The 21,823-nt window shown below is 37.4% G+C and overlaps 1 protein-coding gene across 3 annotated transcripts in view; it reads left to right on the top strand.

The window, feature by feature from the left end:
* RPS6KC1 (ribosomal protein S6 kinase C1) overlaps positions 1-21,823 on the top strand; it is a 205,355-nt gene that overhangs the window by 115,575 nt on the left and 67,957 nt on the right. For all 3 annotated transcript variants that reach the window (XM_081221549.1, XM_081221553.1, XM_081221548.1), the window contains one exon: positions 11,462-11,554. In XM_081221549.1, the coding sequence (XP_081077675.1) occupies positions 11,462-11,554 (93 nt within the window). The remainder of the gene's footprint in view (positions 1-11,461; positions 11,555-21,823) is intronic.

Genomic DNA, 21,823 nt, shown 5'->3' with positions numbered 1-21,823 from the left:
TTGGTATTTCTCAATTCTTCTTTAGCAAATATTTTAAAATGAGTGTTGTGTCACCCTTAGTGAGACATGGGCAAAGCAAAGATAGAAATCAGGTGCATTCCAAATCAGTAATAGGACTGCAGTTAAGAGTTGTGCTTGAAATGTGATGTAAGAGATACTTTTTTAGGAAACTGAGTATTGCCAGTGAAAGTCTCGGCAGAGCCAAAAATCTACAGATGAAGCCAAATTCAGAACTAGTGTAGTTAGCTATCATGGTTCAGAGCGTGGATTCTTAATATGTTCTTTGTAGAGCTTTCCTTTTGTCCTTGATTGCTTGTTCCCTCCCAAATAATGCTGACTTACTCTCAGGTTATTTAAGGATGAGTAGCTAACCCTACTCCACATGTGGTTGGTGGAGCAGCAGCATAGCATCACCTGGTAGCTTCTTGGAAATGCAGAATCTTAGGCTCCACCAAAGACTACTGAATCCGAATCTCCATTTTTTTTTTTTTTTTAATTCTCTAGTATTTTAACAGTTTAATTTTTTTTTTTTTTGCTTTATAACAAATTTAATCAGTTATACATATACATGTTTCCATATCCCCTCCCTTTTGCGTCTCCCTCCCACCCTCCCTATCCCACCCCTCCAGGTGGTCACAAAGCACTGAGCTGATCTCCCTGTGCTATGCGGCTGCTTCCCACTAGCTATCTACCTTACGTTTGGTAGTGTATATATGTCCATGCCGCTCTTTCACTTTGTCACAGCTTACCCTTCCCCCTCCCCATATCCTCAACTCCATTCTCTAGTAGGTCTGTGTCTTTATTCCTGTCTTACCCCTATGTTCTTCATGACATTTTTTTTTCTTAAATTCCATATATATGTGTTAGCATACAGTATTTGTCTTTCTCTTTCTGACTTACTTCACTCTGTATGACAGACTCTAGGTCTATCCACCTCATTACAAATAGCTCAATTTCATTTCTTTTTATGGCTGAGTAATATTCCATTGTATATATGTGCCACATCTTCTTTATCCATTCATCCGATGATGGACACTTAGGTTGTTTCCATCTCCGGGCTATTGTAAATAGGGCTGCTATGAACATTTTGGTACATGTCTCTTTTTGAATTATGGTTTTCTCAGGGTATATGCCCAGTAGTGGGATTGCTGGGTCATATGGTAGTTCTATTTGTAGTTTTTTAAGGAACCTCCATACCGTTCTCCATAGCGGCTGTACCAATTCACATTCCCACCAGCAGTGCAAGAGTGTTCCCTTTTTTCCACACCCTCTCCAGCATTTATTGTTTCTAGATTTTTTGATGATGGCCATTCTGATTGGTGTGAGATGATATCTCATTGCAGTTTTGATTTGCATTTCTCTAATGATTAATGATGTTGAGCATTCTTTCATGTGTTTGTTGGCACTCTGTATATCTTCTGTGGAGAAATGTCTATTTAGGTCTTCTGCCCATTTTTGGATTGGGTTGTTTGTTTTTTTGTTATTGAGCTGCATGAGCTGCTTATAAATTTTGGAGATTAATCCTTTGTCAGTTGCTTCATTTGCAAATATTTTCTCCCATTCTGAGGGTTCTCTTTTCGTCTTGTTTATGGTTTCCTTTGCTGTGCAAAAGCTTTTAAGTTTCATTAGGTCCCATGTGTTTATTTTTGTCTTTATTTCCATTTCTCTAGGAGGTGGGTCAAAAAGGATCTTGCTGTGATTTATGTCATAGAGTGTTCTGCCTATGTTTTCCTCTAAGAGTTTGATAGTGTCTGGCCTTACATTTAGGTCTTTAATCCATTTTGAGCTTATTTTTGTGTATGGTGTTAGGGAGTGATCTAATCTCATACTTTTACATGTCCCTATCCAGTTTTCCCAAAACCACTTATTGAAGAGACTGTCCTTTCTCCACTGCACATTCCTGCCTCCTTTATCAAAGATAAGGTGACCATATGTCCGTGGGTTTAACTCTGGGCTTTCTATCCTGTTCCATTGATCTATCTTTCTGTTTTTGTGCCAGTACCATACTGTCTTGATTACTGTAGCTTTGTAGTATAGTCTGAAGTCAGGGAGCCTGATTCCTCCAGCTCCATTTTTCGTTCTCAAGATTGCTTTGGCTATTCGGGGTCTTTTGTGTTTCCATACAAATTGTGAAATTTTTTGTTCTAGTTCTGTGAAAAATGTCAGTGGTAGTTTGATAGGGATTGCATTGAATCTGTAGATTGCTTTGGGTAGTAGAGTCATTTTCACAATGTTGATTCTTCCAATCCAAGAACATGGTACATCTCTCCATCTATTTGTATCATCTTTAATTTCTTTCATCAGTGTCTTATAATTTTCTGCATACAGGTCTTTTGTCTCCTTAGGTAGGTTTATTCCTAGATATTTTATTCTTTTTGTTGCAATGGTAAATGGGAGTGTTTCCTTGATTTCACTTTCAGATTTTTCATCATTAGTATATAGGAATGCCAGAGATTTCTGTGCATTAATTTTGTATCCTGCAACTTTACCAAATTCATTGATTAACTCTAGTAGTTTTCTGGTAGCATCTTTAGGATTCTCTATGTATAGTATCATGTCATCTGCAAACAGTGACAGCTTTACTTCTTCTTTTCCGATTTGGATTCCTTTTATTTCCTTTTCTTCTCTGATTGCTGTGGCTAAAACTTCCAAAACTATGTTGAATAAGAGTGGTGAGAGTGGGCAACCTTGTCTTGTTCCTGATCTTAGTGGAAATGGTTTCAGTTTTTCACCATTGAGGACGATGCTGGCTGTGGGTTTGTCATATATGGCCTTTATTATGTTGAGGAAAGTTCCCTCTATGCCTACTTTCTGCAGGGTTTTTATCATAAATGGGTGTTGAATTTTGTCGAAAGCTTTCTCTGCATCTATTGAGATGATCATATGGTTTTTCTCCTTCAATTTGTTAATATGGTGTATCACGTTGATTGATTTGCGTATATTGAAGAATCCTTGCATTCCTGGAATAAACCCCACTTGATCATGGTGTATGATCCTTTTAATGTGCTGTTGGATTCTGTTTGCTAGTATTTTGTTGAGGATTTTTGCATCTATGTTCATCAGTGATATTGGCCTGTAGTTTTCTTTCTTTGTGACATCCTTGTCTGGTTTTGGTATCAAGGTGATGGTGGCCTCGTAGAATGAGTTCGGGAGTGTTTCTCCCTCTGCTATATTTTGGAAGAGTTTCAGAAGGATAGGTGTTAGCTCTTCTCTAAATGCTTGATAGAATTTGCCTGTGAAGCCATCTGGTCCTGGGCTTTTGTTTGTTGGAAGATTTTTTATCACAGTTTCAATTTCAGTGCTTGTGATTGGTCTGTTCATATTTTCTATTTCTTCCGGATTCAGTCTTGGCAGGTTGTGCATTTCTAAGAATTTGTCCATTTCTTCCAGGTTGTCCATTTTATTGGCATAGAGTTGCTTATAGTAATCTCTCATGATCTTTTGTATTTCTGCAGTGTCAGTTGTTACTTCTCCTTTTTCATTTCTAATTCTATTGATTTGAGTCTTCTCCCTTTTTTTCTTGATGAGTCTGGCTAATGGTTTATCAATTTTGTTTACCTTCTCAAAGAACCAGCTTTTAGTTTTATTGATCTTTGCTATCGTTTCCTTCATTTCTTTTTCATTTACTTCTGATCTGATTTTTATGATTTCTTTCCTTCTGCTAACTTTGGGATGTTTTTGTTCTTCTTTCTCTAATTGCTTTAGGTGCAAGGTTAGGTTGTTTATTCGAGATGTTTCCTGTTTCTTAAGGTGGGATTGTATTGCTATAAACTTCCCTCTTAGAACTGCTTTTGCTGCATCCCATAGGTTTTGGGTCGTCGTGTCTCCATTGTCATTTGTTTCTAGGTATTTTTTAATTTCCTCTTTGATTTCTTCAGTGATCACTTCGTTATTAAGTAGTGTATTGTTTAGCCTCCATGTGTTTGTATTTTTTACAGCTCTTTTCCTGTAATTGATATCTAGTCTCATAGCATTGTGGTCGGAAAAGATACTTGATACAATTTCAATTTTCTTAAATTTACCAAGGCTTGATTTGTGACCCAAGATATGATCTATCCTGGAGAATGTTCCATGAGCACTTGAGAAAAATGTGTATTCTGTTGTTTTTGGATGGAATGTCCTATAAATATCAATTAAGTCCATCTTGCTTAATGTATCATTTAAAGCTTGTGTTTCCTTATTTATTTTCATTTTGGATGATCTGTCCATTGGTGAAAGTGGGGTGTTAAAGTCCCCTACTATGAGTGTGTTGCTGTCGATTTCTCCTTTTATGGCTGTTAGTATTTGCCTTATGTATTGAGGTGCTCCTATGTTGGGTGCATAAATATTTACAATTGTTATATCTTCTTCTTGGATCGATCCCTTGATCATTAGGTAGTGTCCTTCTTTGTCTCTTCTAGTAGTCTTTATTTTAAAGTCTATTTTGTCTGATATGAGAATTGCTACTCCAGCTTTCTTTTGGTTTCCATTTGCATGGAATATCTTTTTCCATCCCCTTACTTTCAGTCTGTATGTGTCTCTAGGTCTGAAGTGGGTCTCTTGTAGACAGCATATATATGGGTCTTGTTTTTGTATCCATTCAGCCAATCTGTGTCTTTTGGTGGGAGCATTTAGTCCATTTACATTTAAGGTAATTATCGATATGTATGTTCCTATTCCCATTTTCTTAATTGTTTTGGGTTCGTTATTGTAGGTCTTTTCCTTCTGTTGTGTTTCTTGCCTAGAGAAGTTCCTTTAGCATTTGTTGTAAAGCTGGTTTGGTGGTGCTGAACTCTCTCAGCTTTTGCTTGTCTGTAAACGTTTTAATTTCTCCATCAAATCTGAATGAGATCCTTGCTGGGTAGAGTAATCTTGGTTGCAGGTTTTTCTCCTTCATCACTTTAATTATGTCCTGCCACTCCCTTCTGGCTTGTAGAGTTTCTGCTGAGAGATCAGCTGTTATCCTGATGGGGATTCCCTTGTGTGTTATTTGTTGTTTTTGCCTTGCTGCTTTTAATATGATTTCTTTGTGTTTAATTTTTGACAGTTTGATTAATATGTGTCTTGGTGTATTTCTCCTTGGATTTATTCTGTATGGGACTCTCTGTGCCTCCTGGACTTGATTAACTATTTCCTTTCCCATATTAGGGAAGTTTTCAACTATAATCTCTTCAAATATTTTCTCAGTCCCTTTCTTTTTCTCTTCTTCTTCTGGAACCCCTATAATTCGAATGTTGGTGCGTTTAATGTTGTCCCAGAGGTCTCTGAGACTGTCCTCTGTTCTTTTCATTCTTTTTTCTTTATTTTGCTCTGCAGCAGTTATTTCCACTATTTTATCTTCCACCTCACTTATCCGTTCTTCTGCCTCAGTTATTCTGCTATTGATCCCATCTAGAGTATTTTTTATTTCATGTATTGTGTTTTTAATCGATGCTTGATTCATCTTTAGTTCTTCTAGGTCCTTGTTAACTGTTTCTTGCATTTTGTCTATTCTATTTCCAAGATTTTGGATCTGGGAAATAGAATCTTGGATCATCTTTACCATCATTATTCTGAATTCTTTTTCAGGTAGACTGCCTATTACCTCTTCATTTGTTAGATCTGGTGGGTTTTTATCTTGCTCCTTCTCCTGCTGTGTGTTTTTCTGTCTTCTCATTTTGCTTATGTTACTGTGTTTGGGGTCTCCTTTTTGCAGGCTGCAGGTTCGTAGTTCCCGTTGTTTTTGGTGTCTGTCCCCAGTGGCTAAGGTTGGTTTAGTGGGTTGTGTAGGCTTCCTGGTGGAAGGGACTAGTGCCTGTGTTCTGGTGGATGAGGCTGGATCTTGTCTTTCTGGTGGGCAGGTCCACGTCTGGTGGTGTGTTTTGGGGTGTCTGCAGACTTTTTATGATTTTAGGCCACCTCTCTGCTAATGGGTGGCGTTGTGTTCCTGTCTTGCTAGTTGTTTGGCTTAGGGTGTCCAGCACTGTAGCTTGCTGGTCATTGAGTGAAGCTGGGTGCTGCTGTTGAGAGGGAGATCTCTGGAAGATTTTTGCCGTTTGATATTATGTGGAGCTGGGAGGTCTCTTGTGGACCAGTGTCCTGAAGTTGGCTCTCCCACCTCAGAGGCACAGCACTGACTCCGGGCTCCTCAATTTGGGATGATGTGTTGTCTATTCATGTATTCCACAGATGCAGGGTACATCAAGTTGATTGTGGAGCTTTAATCCGCTGCTTCTGAGGCTGCTGGGAGAGGTTTCCCTTTCTCTTCTTTGTTCTCATAGCTCCTGGGTCTCAGCTTTGGATTTGGCCCTGCCTCTGCGTGTAGGTCCCTGAAGGGCGTCTGTTCTTCGCTCAGACAGGACAGGGTTAAAGGAGCAGCCTCTTCGGGGACTCTGGCTCACTCAGGCCGGGCGGGATGGAGGGGCACAGAGTGCGGGACGAGCCTCCAGCGGCAGAGGTCGGCGTGACGTTGCACCAGCCCGAGGCGCGCCGTGCGTTCTCCCAGGGAAGCCGCCCCTGGATCCCGGGACCCTGGCAGTGGCGGGCTGCACAGGCTCCCGGAAGGGCGGTGTGGGCAGTGACCTGCGCTCGCACACAGGCTTCTTGGCGGCGGCAGCAGCAGCCCCAGCGTCCCACGCCCGTCGCTGGGCTCCGCGCTTTCAGTCGCGACTCGCGCCCGTCTGTGGAGCCCCTTTAAGCAGCGCTCTTAATCCCCTCTCCTCGCGCACCAGGAAACCAAGAGGGAAGAAAAAGTCTCTTGCCTCTTCGGCAGCTCCAGAGTTTTCCCGGACTCCCTCCCGGCTAGCTGTGGCACATTAGCCCCCTTCAGGCTGAGTTCTCGCCGCCAGCCCCAGTCCTCTCCCTGCGCTCTGACCGAAGCCCGAGCCTCAGCTTCCAGTGCTGCGCGCCCCGGCGGGCGAGCAGACAAGCCTCTCGGGCTGGTGAGTGCCGCTCGGCACCGATCCTCTGTGTGGGGATCTCTCCGCTTTGCCCTACCCAGGTATGTGGGGAGTTTCTTGCCTTTTGGGAGGTCTAGGGTCTTCTGCCAGCGTTCAGTAGGTGTTCTGTAGGAGTTGTTCCACGTGTAGCTGTATTTCTGGTGTATCCGTGGGGAGGAAGGTGATCTCCGTGTCTTACTCTTCCGCCATCTTACCCGGAAGTCCGAATCTCCATTTTTACAAGGTCCTCAGGTGATGTGCATGCATGTTAAAATTTGAAAAGTACCTCACTAACAGATTGGTAAGAATTGAGATAGATCCCATTGATAAAAGGGAATAATACTGAGTGAAAGAGACTCTGGGCAGGATAAACAACAGCTTTAAAAAACACCAAAAATGTAAACAAAGGTAAGGTTCACTTAACCATTTAGACAGTGTTGAACAGGAATAGTCAATAGGTTCTACTAGTGTGCTAACTCTAGTCCACTGGTAGTGGCTGTATTGCAAGACAGAGTGTGGGACTAATAGAGTTTGCCATTGGCTTGAGCAGTTGAGTGATATATACTTGCCATCTTTGGTTTTGAAGGTTGTTGGACTATCATATATTCTTGCCTTTCCCTTCTCCTCACCCTCTGTATTTAAGTTTTGAACTCCTTGCTTCTCTAGGCATCTTCTGATATAGTAACTAATACAAATAAGTGAAATTTTTACTTTTTTCTTTAAGGAAATCAGCCATGTTGCCTAGAAATATTTCCACCCCACCCTGCCCCAATAGCATTGGCTGAAGTTTTCCTAAACAATGTTATATTATTTTATAAATAAGATTTAATCCCCTCTTGTCTATTGCCTAGTTTTGTCATCTTAGACAAATTGCTTAACCTTGCTGCTTTTCAGTTTTCTCATCTGAAAAAAAAAATGTTGGACTTGATCTCGGTCTCTTTCTTTTCTTAAAATTCTGTGGATTTATGTTTCCTTTTGCCATCTAAAAAAGGAATAGATCTATAGGGATTCTACCCAATTTAAACACTGCATATCAGAAATACAGGATTTTTTATTGATGGTTTTATTTCATGATCTTTCTTTGTTCATTTCTCTGATCTTAAACTTTTATAGATGGTTAAAGTAGAAAGAGAACTTGAATGATCACTTTGCCTTTGGTCTTTCCCCATTACAATTTCACCATTCCTGTCTTTGCAAAAGCAACCTTACTAAATCACTCTTTTCGTTGGGTTGCTTCTCATACAAAAACTTGTTTTCTAGAGTCTGGAAAACATAGTCCAGACTTTTTTCCCTGGCATTCAAGGCCTGTTAAAGTCAATAAAACTGACCAACCTTAAAAGTGCAATTTTATTTTCCTTTGTTCTACAATTTGAACATTTTTTCCCCACCAAGAGAGTTCTTTTTTCCCCAATCCTATGTATAATATCCTTTCCTAACCTAATTCCTACATAACATTTAAAATCCCCTTTGATTCCACTTCTTTCTGAGACCACAGGTTATCAGACACGTGATAAACTAGTGACTTATCTCTATTGTCTTATGTTTTTAAAAAATGTATTGTTACTTAACTTTTCATGTATTTGGCTTATCTCCTCAGGTAAGTTGTAAATGTCTTGAAGCTAGGGACCATGTCTTTTTTTTTTAATATTTATTTATTTGGCTGTGCCATGTCTTAGTTGCAGCATACGGGATCTTTAGTTGCGGCGTACAGGATCTTTAGTTGCAGCATGCGGGCTCTTAGTTGCAGCATGTGGGCTCTTAGTTGCAGCATGCGGGATCTAGTTCCCTGACCAGGGATTGAACCCGAGCCCCCTGCATTGGGAACGCAGAGTCTTAACTGCTGGACCACCAGGGAAGTCCTGGGATGTTGTTTTTTGATGATTTATATCCCTTTCAGTTATCATGCACATAGTGGGCACACAGTAATTTATTGAAAGGCACAGTAGAGATTTTGTGGTTTGCTGTCTTTGCTGTTGAGGTTGCTAAAGTGAACTGATAACTTGCTTTGGAAACTGAAAGATCCAATGACATTACTGAATAAGAGGGATAAGTAGGAGATAGGGATGTTGGACGTGTTTGGCTATATTTTCAAAGATGAATGTAATGGATAAGTTATCACTTAAAGTATTCTTTTTCCTCCTATAACTTTTCCTAACCATTCCTCTCACCAAAATCACAAGCAGTTCTTGTTCTTACTTGGTAATAGAGTAGGGGGAGATGAATTCTTAATTATCAGAATGTGTTGTGTAGCAGAAGGACTGCAAGCAATAGAGTAAGGAGTTGGGATCTAGCCTAGGATCTTTCACTGCTCTTTCTGACGGTAAACACCCAACCATTCTGAACTTCCTTTTATTTATCTGTAAAATGGGGATTATAATAATAACTTCTTGTAAGTACTACACTCAGGCCAGGGTGAGGTATGAAGATAAAATAATATAGATTAAGAGTGAAGAGACTATTTCTGTTATATGTCTATTAAAATACTCTGCTAAATGTTTTTCTGCCCTTAAAAACTCCCCTTGGAGTTTAGGGAGGCAGAGATGTATCTGTGTTTTATGTCATCCAACTCAGCACCTAATAAAGTGAGATTAAAAAGGAATTTTTTGGAAACATATCCTAGAAGTAGAAATTAAATAGCTTTAAAAAGATTATTATCGGGCTTCCCTTGTGGCATAGTGGTTAAGAATCCACCTGCCAATGCAGATGACACGGGTTCAAGTCGTTGTCCGGGGAGATCCCACATGCTGCAGAGCAACTAAGCCCGTGCGCCACAACTACTGAGCCTGAGCTCTAGAACTCGCGAGCCACAACTACTGAGCCCTCATGCCACAACTACTGAAGCCCGCGCGCCTGGAGCCTGTGCTGTGCAACAAGAGAAGCCACTGCAATGAGAAGCTCGCACACCGCAATGAAGAGTAGCCCCTGCTCGCCGCAACTAGAGAAAGCCCGCATGCAGCAACAAAGACCCAACACAGCCAAAAATAAATAAATAAAATAAAATAAATTTTTAAAAAACATAAAAAAAGAGCAATGTACTTAAAAAAAGAGAAAAGATTATCTTCTGTCCAGTTGCCACTGTCACCAGCGTTCTCAAGTTAAGTCTCTTTAAAAAATAAAAAGTTGTCTTTTAAAAAAAAATTAAATACCACCTCTTTAGGCATATTGAAGTTAGTATTTGCTTACTAAACCTAAAAACAAAAAATTTTTTGAAAGCAATTAGGATTGCTGCTTTTAGAAAATTTCACAAAGTGACAGTTTTCCCCGTTTGTAAAAGACACCTAATTTGTCTATGCAACCTCCCTCACTTGTTACCCTCCTCTCTTCCTTCTTCCTCTCTTTTCTGCTCTTTCTCTTTGCTTCCAACCAACATGCTAGGCACTGTGAATATAAAGATGAATAAGGCATATTTCCTGTTCTCAAGGAGCTTCTTGTCTAGTGATGCTGAGTTGCACTAGGACTTGAAGTATCAAAAATGTAACTCAGTAGCTCTGGTAATCATGACATTTGGTTAACCAGGATATTTATTGTCTACTCATGGGGATGATAAATGTTTCCTATATATTCTAACAGACTTTTTACAACAAATAGGTCTGCTTTGAGGGTATAATAAGGCTTTGTGTGTCCTGTCATCCTTTGCAGCATCACCATTTTAATATAAGGATTAATAAAACATTGCTTTCTGGTTGTAAATGCCAAATGGAGACATCTTTAGAGTTTATCTAGTCTAATGTTTTACTTTACTGATAGGGAAAAACTAAGACCAATGGATGGAAAGTTAGGATTATTCTTTCATTGCATGTGGTACTGAAATATCCCTTCCTTATTCACTGATCTTTTTTGGACTTATTTTTGTGGTGAACAGACTAAGTTTTCCACATCACAGATTTGAACGTTCAAATATTAAAAAATATTTTCTTTCTTCTGTAAATCATCTCTTTTCTAGGCTTACACAATCTCAGTTCTAATAATTATTGGTTATATGACAGAGTCTCTTAATTTTTCACCATTATTGGCAATTCTGATTGAACTTGAATTTGCCAATCCCTCTTAACATACCTAGTATATATTTATAAAGTAACATTAAAGGACTGTAGTTTTATGATGAGAGAAAATGACTTATGTTCCTTCCCTCCCCAAGTTTATCTGTTGTTACATTTGTTTTAGTCCCCTCCTTCTAAATTGCTCTTGAGGCTTCTGGGGTAAATATAAGGCTGTGATTGATTGTTGGCTCAGTTAGCCATTTGTTACAAAGTTTCATTACAGCTATACAGTTCTGAATTGCATTGTTGCTCTGGAAACTATATCAGCTCATTAATTTTTCTTTTTAAAATTTTGTTTTCAATGTTATGATTTATTTACTTGCAACTGTTTTCTTGATTTTCTTCATTTTTGATTTTATTATTTTTTTATTTTACATTCCAGACAAACAGAAATTTCCTCCTTTCATCTTTCCATTCTCTGATTTATGATAAATTTAGTTCCTTTGGCCTGACATTTGCTTCAGCAGGCAGTCTTCCTTCAAGCACCTCCCTGATTGATGTATAATCTTTGATATCTTCCATTAGCCTCCAGGATCACTAAGTTCAAGGCCCCCTTGGAACCTAAGGAGCCCTGCCGAGGAGCTGAAGGCCTTCAGAGTCCTTGGGGTGATTGACAAGGTAATTCTTCAGTGTCTCTTCAAGAGTTCAGTCATAAATCGATGCATGCTGACATTATGTCTTTGAAGCTTTGGATCTTAAGGATATGAAACAAAAGGAGAAAATGACTCAAATGCATCTGCACTTTAAAATAACAAAAGAGAAGAGAAAAAGCTTTTATCTAAGCAATTCATGTAAGGTCATGCAAAATACACTTGTGTTAAAGGAGAAGGTGCTTATTTGTTGGCATTCAGTCTAGTAAGGGGTTTGGTTTTATAAACCTGTTATAGTTATAAAAACTAGTGAGTCAGTAGTTGTTCAACATTAACTGGTATAGTCAATCTAATGGTAAAAAAAATGACATTCTCCTAATAAATACCATTTCTTGAGTACCTGCTATGTATCAAACCATGTATTAGGCATTTATATAATATAAACAATGTATTAGTCCTATCCAACCTGTTATTTGCATGTTGGTGGAAAAGCGATGCTTAGAACAGTTTAAGTAACTTGCCCAGAAATCACATAGCTATTTAGGGTGGTACTGAAATTCAAACGTAGATCGTTGTGACACCAAAAGCTGTGCTTTTTCCAATACACTAACCCCCCTTTTGCACACATGCATTTTTATATTTGGAATAAAAGTACTGCGATAACAGAGGTCTCTGCCATTGAGTTTCCCCAAATTTGGTGACATCTCAGATATGCCAGACATTAACAGTACTGAACCTGTCAGAGAGTTTACAAATGTAATTAAAAAATCATACACAGGGCTTCCTTGGTGGCGCAGTGGTTGAGAGTCTGCCTGCCGATGCAGGGGACACGGGTTCGTGCCCCGGTCCGGGAAGATCTCACATGCCATGGAGCGGCTAGGCCCGTGAGCCATGGGCGCTGAGCCTGTGCATCCAGAGCCTGTGCTCCGCAAGGGGAGAGGCCACAACAGTGAGAGGCCCGCGTACCACAAAAAAAAAAAAAGAAAAAAACATACACAGTAAACCGTGTTTTACATATATTTGGTCAACCACCACTTTACCTTTCAAAGTGAAAGAAAATGCTTTAATATTAGGTATAAATTAATTTAATCTTTTTTATGTTAACCATGTTTTATGAAGCACCTTAGTGTTTATTTATAACTTCATGTTCATTGAGTACTTCTTGTGTTCTAAAGTATGCATGTGAGTCCATGCTAAAATTGAACAATATGCAGTATATTTCAGGTAATTTGAACAGTAACTAATAAGAGTTTGAGGTATTTCAAAATAAACAGTAGGTTGGATATTACATGAAGCTGTCAGGTCTTATTAAATTCTTATAAGCATCATTTTTCTCAAATAGATTTATTTGACTGAATTTTGAAGTTAAAGAATTTGAAGCAGTAGGACTTTTGAGCCTGAAATATTTCCTTAACCATGTTTTTCCTAGCCTTTCCAGTTTAGAGAACATTCTATTTGAGAATACAGAGAAGTAAAATAACAATTAAATAGTTCTTGGATTAATGAAAGGTTCTTGGATTTCTGTGCAGGCAAATATACTTTTTTGATGTACAGTGTCTCCTCCTTCTCTTAGATCTGTTTATTTTGACAAAGTGTGACCTTTCATTGGAGTGCTCTAACCATGAGTAGATCACCTTTAAGTCCTGATAATTGCTATGAGTCTCACATGTATCCAAATAAGGATGTTGACAGTAGAAGAATTCCTAAATTCTATGCTGAGGCATAATTCATTACTGTCTTTGTTCTGTTAACCTGGGGAGTATATTGGTATTTAGAAGGGGACATTTTAACTTTTCTAAGTAGAAACAAGGAAATATGAACTTGGGAATTAATAAGCTTTACAAATAATCTTTAAAAATTTGTATACCAGTCTCTCCTTTGTAAAAACATGAATAGGTAGATTTTTTTTTAATGTGCATTTTTTAAAAATTGGAATATAATTGCTTTACAATGTTGTGTTTTGAATTGTTTTTTAAGATAAATTCCTCCCCACTGTAATGAGGGATACCTAAAGTTTGGGTTTTAGAAACTTGAAATTTGGAAGAGAAGTGTTGTATCAATTCAAACAGCTAGAAAATACACTGGATACATTAATCTCACCTATACCGCTCTGATTCTGTTTCATTAATATGTTCTTCATGAGTTATTTTGAGTGTTATTATCTAATAACTCAGGAAAATAAAATTTCCCTAGGAATAGAATTTTATAGACTTTTATATATAAAGTAAATAAAGCAGATTTGTTCATTAATATCTAGCCTGTAAGCTCCATGAAAATAAGATCATGTCTTGTTCACCTCTATAATCTCATAGCACCTAGAATCATGCCTGGCACATAATGGATGCTTAATAAAAATTTGTTGAATGAATGAAATTGAGACTTAAATAACTTTAAATATATCATATATAGAGTGACACCTACTGGTATAATGTGAGACTGCTACCTAGTATCATGGTTCAAGACACTCAGATGTCTTTACCCAGAGGCACAGTAATTGCAATGCTGTATCTTGGTCTAGAATTCAAAGGGGTGTAAGTGACTTTCTGTTCTTTAACTGGGATTAGAAAATCTTTCATTAGTATATATATGGGACAAGGAACTTAAGCTCTTGGAATATCAATAAGCTGGTGTGCATTCAGAGGCAAGAATGATAAGGCTAGTGAAGGCCCTCAAAATTGTATCATACAAAGAAGAGCTGAAAAATGAGGTTAACCTAATTTTTATGTGGTCTTCATATTTTTGAGGGCTATACAGGATAGAGTGAATATATAATGTTCTGTTCAGATCTTGAAGGTAAAAGGGGTTATTAAGTATGCCAGAGCAATAGATGCAAACTAGGACATCTTAGGCAAAATAGGGCATCTGTCTTTCCTGGGAGAAAGACAGTGAGGGATAAGCCTTTTTTGTTCATATCCCCCAAAGGATACAACTAGAAGTAAATGAGTACAGATTTTTAAGTTTTGGGCTAATGATTAGAGATACCTTTCAAGAATTAGGATTGACCAAAGATGGATTGGATTCCTTCATATGTTATTTGTTTTTTGTCATTAGAAGTACTCAAGTAAAGGCTGAAGGATCATTGATGAGGATGTGGTACAAGGAATCAAGCATTGGATGGGTTTTTATGTTAGATAACTTTTAAAGATTTCTTTTAGCCCTCAGACTCATTTACACGTAGTCTTCATGTAGTAATAGCTAGGGAAAGTAGAAATTAGTGAAATACAGTACTCAGATAAGAAGGGTGGGATTGCTGTTGTTTTCATATAAGTTTGTGCATGTGTGGATGCAAACTTTTGTGTTTCTGTGTGTGAGGTATGAATATATAGAGTATGTATATGTTTGTGTGTAGAAGGATTGTTTATATATAGGTAGTTTGCAGTTGAATTAGAAGTCTGGATTGGTAGTTTGATTGCTAATAGGATGCCCAAGTGTTGGGAGAGTTTCTGAGAAAGTTCACTATTATATAGCTTATCTATAAAAATGATAAAGGAATCCATAATCTAGTAATGTACTAATGTCAGTTTCCTGGTTTTGATACTGTGCTATAGGTATATAAGATGTCACCATCAGGAGAAGCTGGGTGAAGGGTACATGGGACTCTGTTATTTTTGCAACTTCTTGTGAGTTTTAAACAGAGTTAAAAAAAAAAAAAAGGCTAAGAGGAGCACTGACTGGAACATCAGAGTAAAAATACCAAGATGTGATCCCTTCACGTCCAGTTAACTCTTCTGGTTTGGGTGTAACTGGAGAGTCATTCTGCATGTGGTGCAGTGAGGATGGTATGGTTGGATTGCCCAAATACATTGCCACTCCTTGAAAAACAGTTTCAGTGGGATGCTTTATAAGTCACTCTTATAAGAGATGCCACATAGTGTAAACCTAAAACTATTACTTCAAGTGCCTTGGCATTTTGTAATTGAGATAGCTTCCCAACTTTATGTGATGCTTGCTAGGTAGAATTCTTGGGTTGGCTTGCTATTGGGAAAAAATATAATAACTTAGATGAAGTGCACCAATTTGTAGAAAAGTGTAGACTATAACCTAATATGAAATGGATAATTTGAATAGCCCTATAACTATTAAGGGAATTGAATTTACAATAAAAAAATTCCTAAAATGAAATCTTGGGGCTCAACTGGTTTCACTGGAGAATTCTACCAAAATTTTAAAGAATTGACACCGATTCTTTATATTCTTTTCCAGATAATGGAAGAAGGTGGATCAGTTCCCAGTTCATTTTATGAGGCTACTATTGTCCTAATACCAAAATCAAAGACAGTACAAAAAAGAAAATTATAGGCCAATATTCACAGATACAGAAGTCCTCAACAAAATATTAGCAAATAGAAGTCAGCAGTATGTAAAAGGAATTATGTCCCATGACCAAGTGGGGTTGATTTCAGGGATGCCCGGTTGGTTCAGTGTTTGAAAATGAATCAGTGTAATCCATCCACATTAACAAGAGGAAAGATTGTATGAGTGTACCAATTGATGCAGAAAAAGCATTTGAAAAATTCAACACCGATTCATGATTTAAAAAAATAATCTCTCTAAAAACTAGGAATAGAGTGGAACTTCCTCAACTTGGTTAAGAATATCTATAAAAATTTCACAGCTAATACCATAGTTAATGATGAATGACTGAATGCTTTACCCTAAGGTTGGGAACAAGGCATATTCTTAGCACACCTATTAAACATAGTACTGGAAGTTCTAGACAGTACTACTAGGCAAGATCAAGAAATAAAAGGCATATGAATTGGAAAGAAAGCAAACAGTTGACCCTATCTGAAGGAGACATGATGTTCTACACATATAAAAACATGGAATCTATCAAAAAACTAGAACTAATAAGTGAATTCAGCAAGGTTGCAAGATATAAAATCAGCTTACAAAAATGTTATATTTCTATATACTAACAGTGAACACATAGAAACTGGAATTAAAAATACAATATCATTTACAATCACTCCAAAAATATTGAACTACTTAGGTGTTAATATAACAAAATATGTACAAGACTTTTATGCTGTAAAGTACAAAACTGATGAAAAAAATCAAAGGTCTAAATAATGGGAGAAATGTGCATTGTTTATGGCCTGGAAGACTCAACATAGAAATGATGGAAATGATGTAAATTCTCCCCAAATCAATACACAATTTTAACACAGTTTCTGTCAAATTCTAGTTTTTTTTGTAGGCATAGGCCAACTTATTTTAAAATTTACTTGGGAAAGTATAGGAGCTATAATAGCTAAAACAGCTTTGAAAAAAGAATAAGTGGGTACAGTTTACTTGATTTCAAGACCATATAGCTATATAGTAATCAAGACAGTGTAGTATTGGTATAGGGAGAGACACATAAATCAATGGAGTAGAATAGAGAATGCAGTAATAGCCCCACAAATGCGGCCAGCTGACTTTTAACAAAGGTACAAAAGCAGACCTTGTAGGAAGAATCATCTTTTTAATAAATAATGCTGGAACAGTTGGATGTCTATTGGCAAAAAAATGAACCTTAACTTATACCTCATACATTATACAAAAATTAGCTCCAAATGGATCATACATTTAAATGTGAAATGTGAAACTATGTAACTTCTCAAAGTAAACAGAGGAAAAAATTTTGAGTAGCTAAGCCTTGGTTTATAGAGGTTTTAGATGTGACACTGAAAGCATGATTCATAAAAGGAAAAATTGATAAGTTGACTTTATCAAGATTAAAAACTTTTGGTCTGTGAAAAACCCATTAAGAGAATGAAAAGACAAGCTACAGACTAGGAGAACTTACTTGCAAACCACATATATGACAAAGGACTCATCTAGAATCTATAAAGAATTCTTGAAAGCCAGCATTAAAAAACCCAAACAATACAACCAGAAAATTAACAAAAGATACAAAAAGCCATTTCACCAGATTAAACGATGGCAAATTAGCATATGAAAAGATGTTCAACATCACCTGTCATTAGCAAAATGCAAAATAAGATCACAATGAGTCGTCACTACACACCTATTACAAAACTTTATTTGTATTAGCCCAAAACTGGAAACAACCAAAATGTCTTACAATAAGTGAACAGTTAAACTGTGGTGCATCAATACCATGTAATATTACTCAGCAATGAAAAGAAATGAACTACTGATACACACATCAACTGGGATGGATCTCAAGGGCATTATGCTGAATAAAAAAGTCAATCTCGAGTCAGCTCTACCCACCACCAGTCCCTCCCATCAGGGAACGTGCAAAAGCCTCTTAGATAGCCTCATCCATCAGAGAGCAGACAGCGGAAGCAAGAAGAACTACAATCCTGCAGCCTGTGGAACAAAAACCACATTCACAGAAAGATAGACAAGATGAAAAGGCAGAGGGCTATGTACCAGATGAAAGAACAAGATAAAACCCCGGAAAAACAACTAAATGAAGTTGAGATAGGCAACCTGCCAGAAAAAGAATTCACAATAATGATAGTGAAGATGATCCAGGACCTCAGAAAAAGAATGGAGGCAAAGATCAAGAAGATGCAAGAAATGTTTAACAAAGACCTCGAAGAATTAAAGAACAAACAAACAGAGATGAACAATACAATAACTGAAATGAAAACTAGAAGGAATCAATAGCAGAATAACTGAGGCAGAAGAACGGATAAGTGACCTGGAAGACAGAATGGTGGAATTCACTGCTGAGGAACAGAATAAAGAAAAAAGAATGAAAAGAAATGAAGACAGCCTAAGAGACCTCTGGGACAACATTAAACGCAACAATATTCACATTATAGGGTTCCCAGAAGGAGGAGAGAGAGAGAAAGGACCTGTGAAAATACTTGAAGAGATTATACTTGAAAATTTCCGTAACATGGGAAAGGAAATAGCCACCCAAGTACAGGAAGTGCAGCGAGTCCCATACAGGATAAACCCAAGGAGAAGCATGCCAAGACACATAGTAATCAAACTGGCAAAAATTAAAGACAAAGAAAAATTATGGAAAGGAACAAGGGAAAAATGACAACATACAAGGGAGCTCCCATTAGGTTAACAATTGATTTCTCAGCGGAAACTCTACAAGCCAGAATGGAGTGGCATGATATACTTAAAGTGATGAAAGGGAAGAAACTACAACCAAGATTACTCTACCCAGCAAGGATCTCATTCAGATTCGATGGAGAGATCAAAAGCTTTACAGACAAGGAAAAGCTCAGAGAATTCAGCACCACCAAACCAGCTCTAAAACAAATGCTAAAGGAACTTCTCTAAGTGAGAAACACAAGAGAAGAAAAGGACCTACAAAAACAAACTCAAAACAATTAAGAAAATGGTCATAGGAACATACATATCGGTAGTTACCTTAAACGTGAATGGATTAAATGCTCCAACCAAAAGACAAAGGCTTGCTGAACGGATACAAAAACAAGACCCGTATATATGCTGTCTACAAGAGACCCACTTCAGACCTAGAGACACATACAGACTGAAAGTGAGGGGATGGAAAAAGATATTCCATGCAAATGGAAATCAAAAGAAAGCTGGAGTAGCAATACTCATATCAGGTAAAATACACTTTAAAATAAAGACTGTTACAAGAGACAAGGAAGGACACTACATAATGATCAAGGGATCAATCCAAGAAGAAGATAGAACAATTACAAATATATATGCACCCAGCATAGGAGCACCTCAATACATAAGGCAACTGCTAACAGCTCTAAAAGAGGAAATCGCCAGTAACACATTAATAGTGGGGGACTTTAACACCTCACTTACACCAATGGACAGATCATCCAAAGTGAAAAAAAATAAGGAAACAGAAGCTTTAAATGACACAATAGACCAGATAGATGTAATTGATGTTTATAGGACATTCCATCCAGAAACAAAAGATTACACTTTCTTCTCAAGTGCGCACAGAACATTCTCCAGGATAGATCACATCTTGGGTCACAAATCAAGCCATGGTAAATTTAAGAAAATTGAAATCATATCAAGAATCTTTTCTGAGCACCATGTTATGAGATTAGAAGTGAATTACAGGGAAAAAAAAGTAAGAAACAGAAACACATGGAGGCTAAACAGTACATTACTAAATAACCAAGAGATCACTGAAGAAATCAAAGAGGAAATCAAAAAATACCTAGAGACAAATGACAATGAAAACACGATCCAAAACCTATGGGATACAGGAAAAGCAGTTCTAAGAGGGAAGTTTATAGCTATAAAAGCCTACCTCAATAAACAAGAAAAATCTCAAATAAACAATCTAACCTTACACCTAAAGGAACTAGAGAAAGAAGAAACAAAACCCTAAGTGAGCAGAAGGAAAGAAATAAAAGATCAGAGCAGAAATAAATGAAATAGAAACAAAGAAAACAATAGTAAAGGTCAATAAAACTAAAAGCTAGTTCTTTGAGAAGATAAACAATATTGATAAACCATTAGCCAGACTCATCAAGAAAAAGAGGGAGAGGACTCAATAAAATTAGAAATGGAAAATGGAGAAGTTACAACAGATACCGCAGAAATACAAAACATCCTAAGAGACTACTACCAGCAACTCTATGCTAATAAAATGGACAACCTGGAAGGAATGGACAAATTCTTAGAAACATATAACCTTCCAAGACTGAACCAGGAAGAAATAGAAAATATGAACAGACCAGTCACAAGTAATGAAACTGAAACTGTGATTAAAAATCTTCCAACAAAGAAAAGTCCAGGACCAGATGGCTTTGCAGGTGAATTCTATCAAACATTTAGAGAAGAGCTAACACCCATCCTTCCCAAACTTTTCCAAAACTTTGTAGAGGAAGGAACACTCCCAAACTCATTCTATGAGGCCACCATCACTCTGATACCAAAACCAGACAAAGGTACTACAAAGAAGAAAATTACAGACCAATATCACGGATGAACATAGATGCAAAAATCCTCAACAAAATAATATCAAACAGAATCCAACAACACATTAAAAGGGTCATACACCATGATCAAGTGGGATTTATCCCAGGGATGCAAGGATTCTTCAATATATGTAAATCAGTCAATGTGATAAACCATATTAACAAATTGAAGAAGAAAAAACCATATGATCATCTCAATAGATGCAGAAAAAGCTTTTTGTCAAAATTCAACACGCATTTATGATAAAAACTCTCCAGAAAGTGGGCATAGAGGGAACCTACCTCAACGTAATAAAGGCCATATGTGACAGACCCACAGCAAACATCATTTTCAATGGTGAAAAACTGAAAGCATTTCCTCTAAGATCAGGAGCAAGACAAGGATGTCCACTTTCACCACTATTATTCAGCACAGTTTTGGAAGTTCTAGCCATGGCAATCAGAGAAGAAAAAGAAGTAAAAGGAATACAAATTGGAAAAGAAGAAATAAAATTGTCACTGTTTGCAGATGATATGATACTATACATAGAGAATCCTAAAGATGCCACCAGAAAACTACTAGACCTAATCAATGGATTTGGTAAAGTTGCAAGATACAAAATTAATGCACAGAAATCTCTTGCATTCCTATACACTAATGATGAAAAATGTGAAAGAGAAATTAAGGAAACACTCCCATTTACCATTGCAACAAAAAGAATAAAATACCTAGGAATAAACCTACCTAGGAGACAAAGAGCTGTATGCAGAAAACTATAAGGCACTGATGAAAGAAATTTAAGATGATACCAACAGATGGAGAGATATGCCATGTTTTTGGATTGGAAGAAAATTACTATATTGTGAAAATGACTATACTACCCAAAAGCAATCTACAGATTCATTGCAATCCCTATCAAATTACCAATGGCATTTTTTTACAGAACTAGAACAAAAAATCTTAAAATTTGTTTGGAGGCACAAAAGACCTCAAATAGCCAAAGCAGTCTTGAGGGAAAAAAATGGAACTGGAGGAATGAGAATCCCTGACTTCAGACTATACTACAAAGCTACAGTAATCAAGGCAAGATGGTACTGGCACAAAAACAGAAACATAGGTCAGTGGAACAAGATAGAAAGCCCTGAGATAAACTCACCCACCTCTGGTTAACTAATCTGTGACAAAGGAGGCAAGGATATGCAATGGAGAAAAGACAGTCTCTTCAGTAAGTGGTGCTGGGAAAACTGGACAGCTACATGTCAAAGAATGAAATTAGAACACTCTCTAACACCATACACAGAAATGAACTCAAAATGGATTAGAGACCTAAATGTAAGACTGGACACTATAAAACTCTTAGTGGAAAACTTAGGAAGAACACTCTGACATAAATCACAGCAAGATATTTTTTGATCCACCT

This window comes from Mesoplodon bidens, assembly GCF_964165515.1.
Source record: "Mesoplodon bidens genome assembly, chromosome: 2".
NCBI classification, from domain to species: domain Eukaryota; kingdom Metazoa; phylum Chordata; class Mammalia; order Artiodactyla; family Ziphiidae; genus Mesoplodon; species Mesoplodon bidens.
The sequence above is the reverse complement of the archived record's forward strand: the minus strand, read 5'-3'. Positions and strand labels throughout refer to the sequence as shown.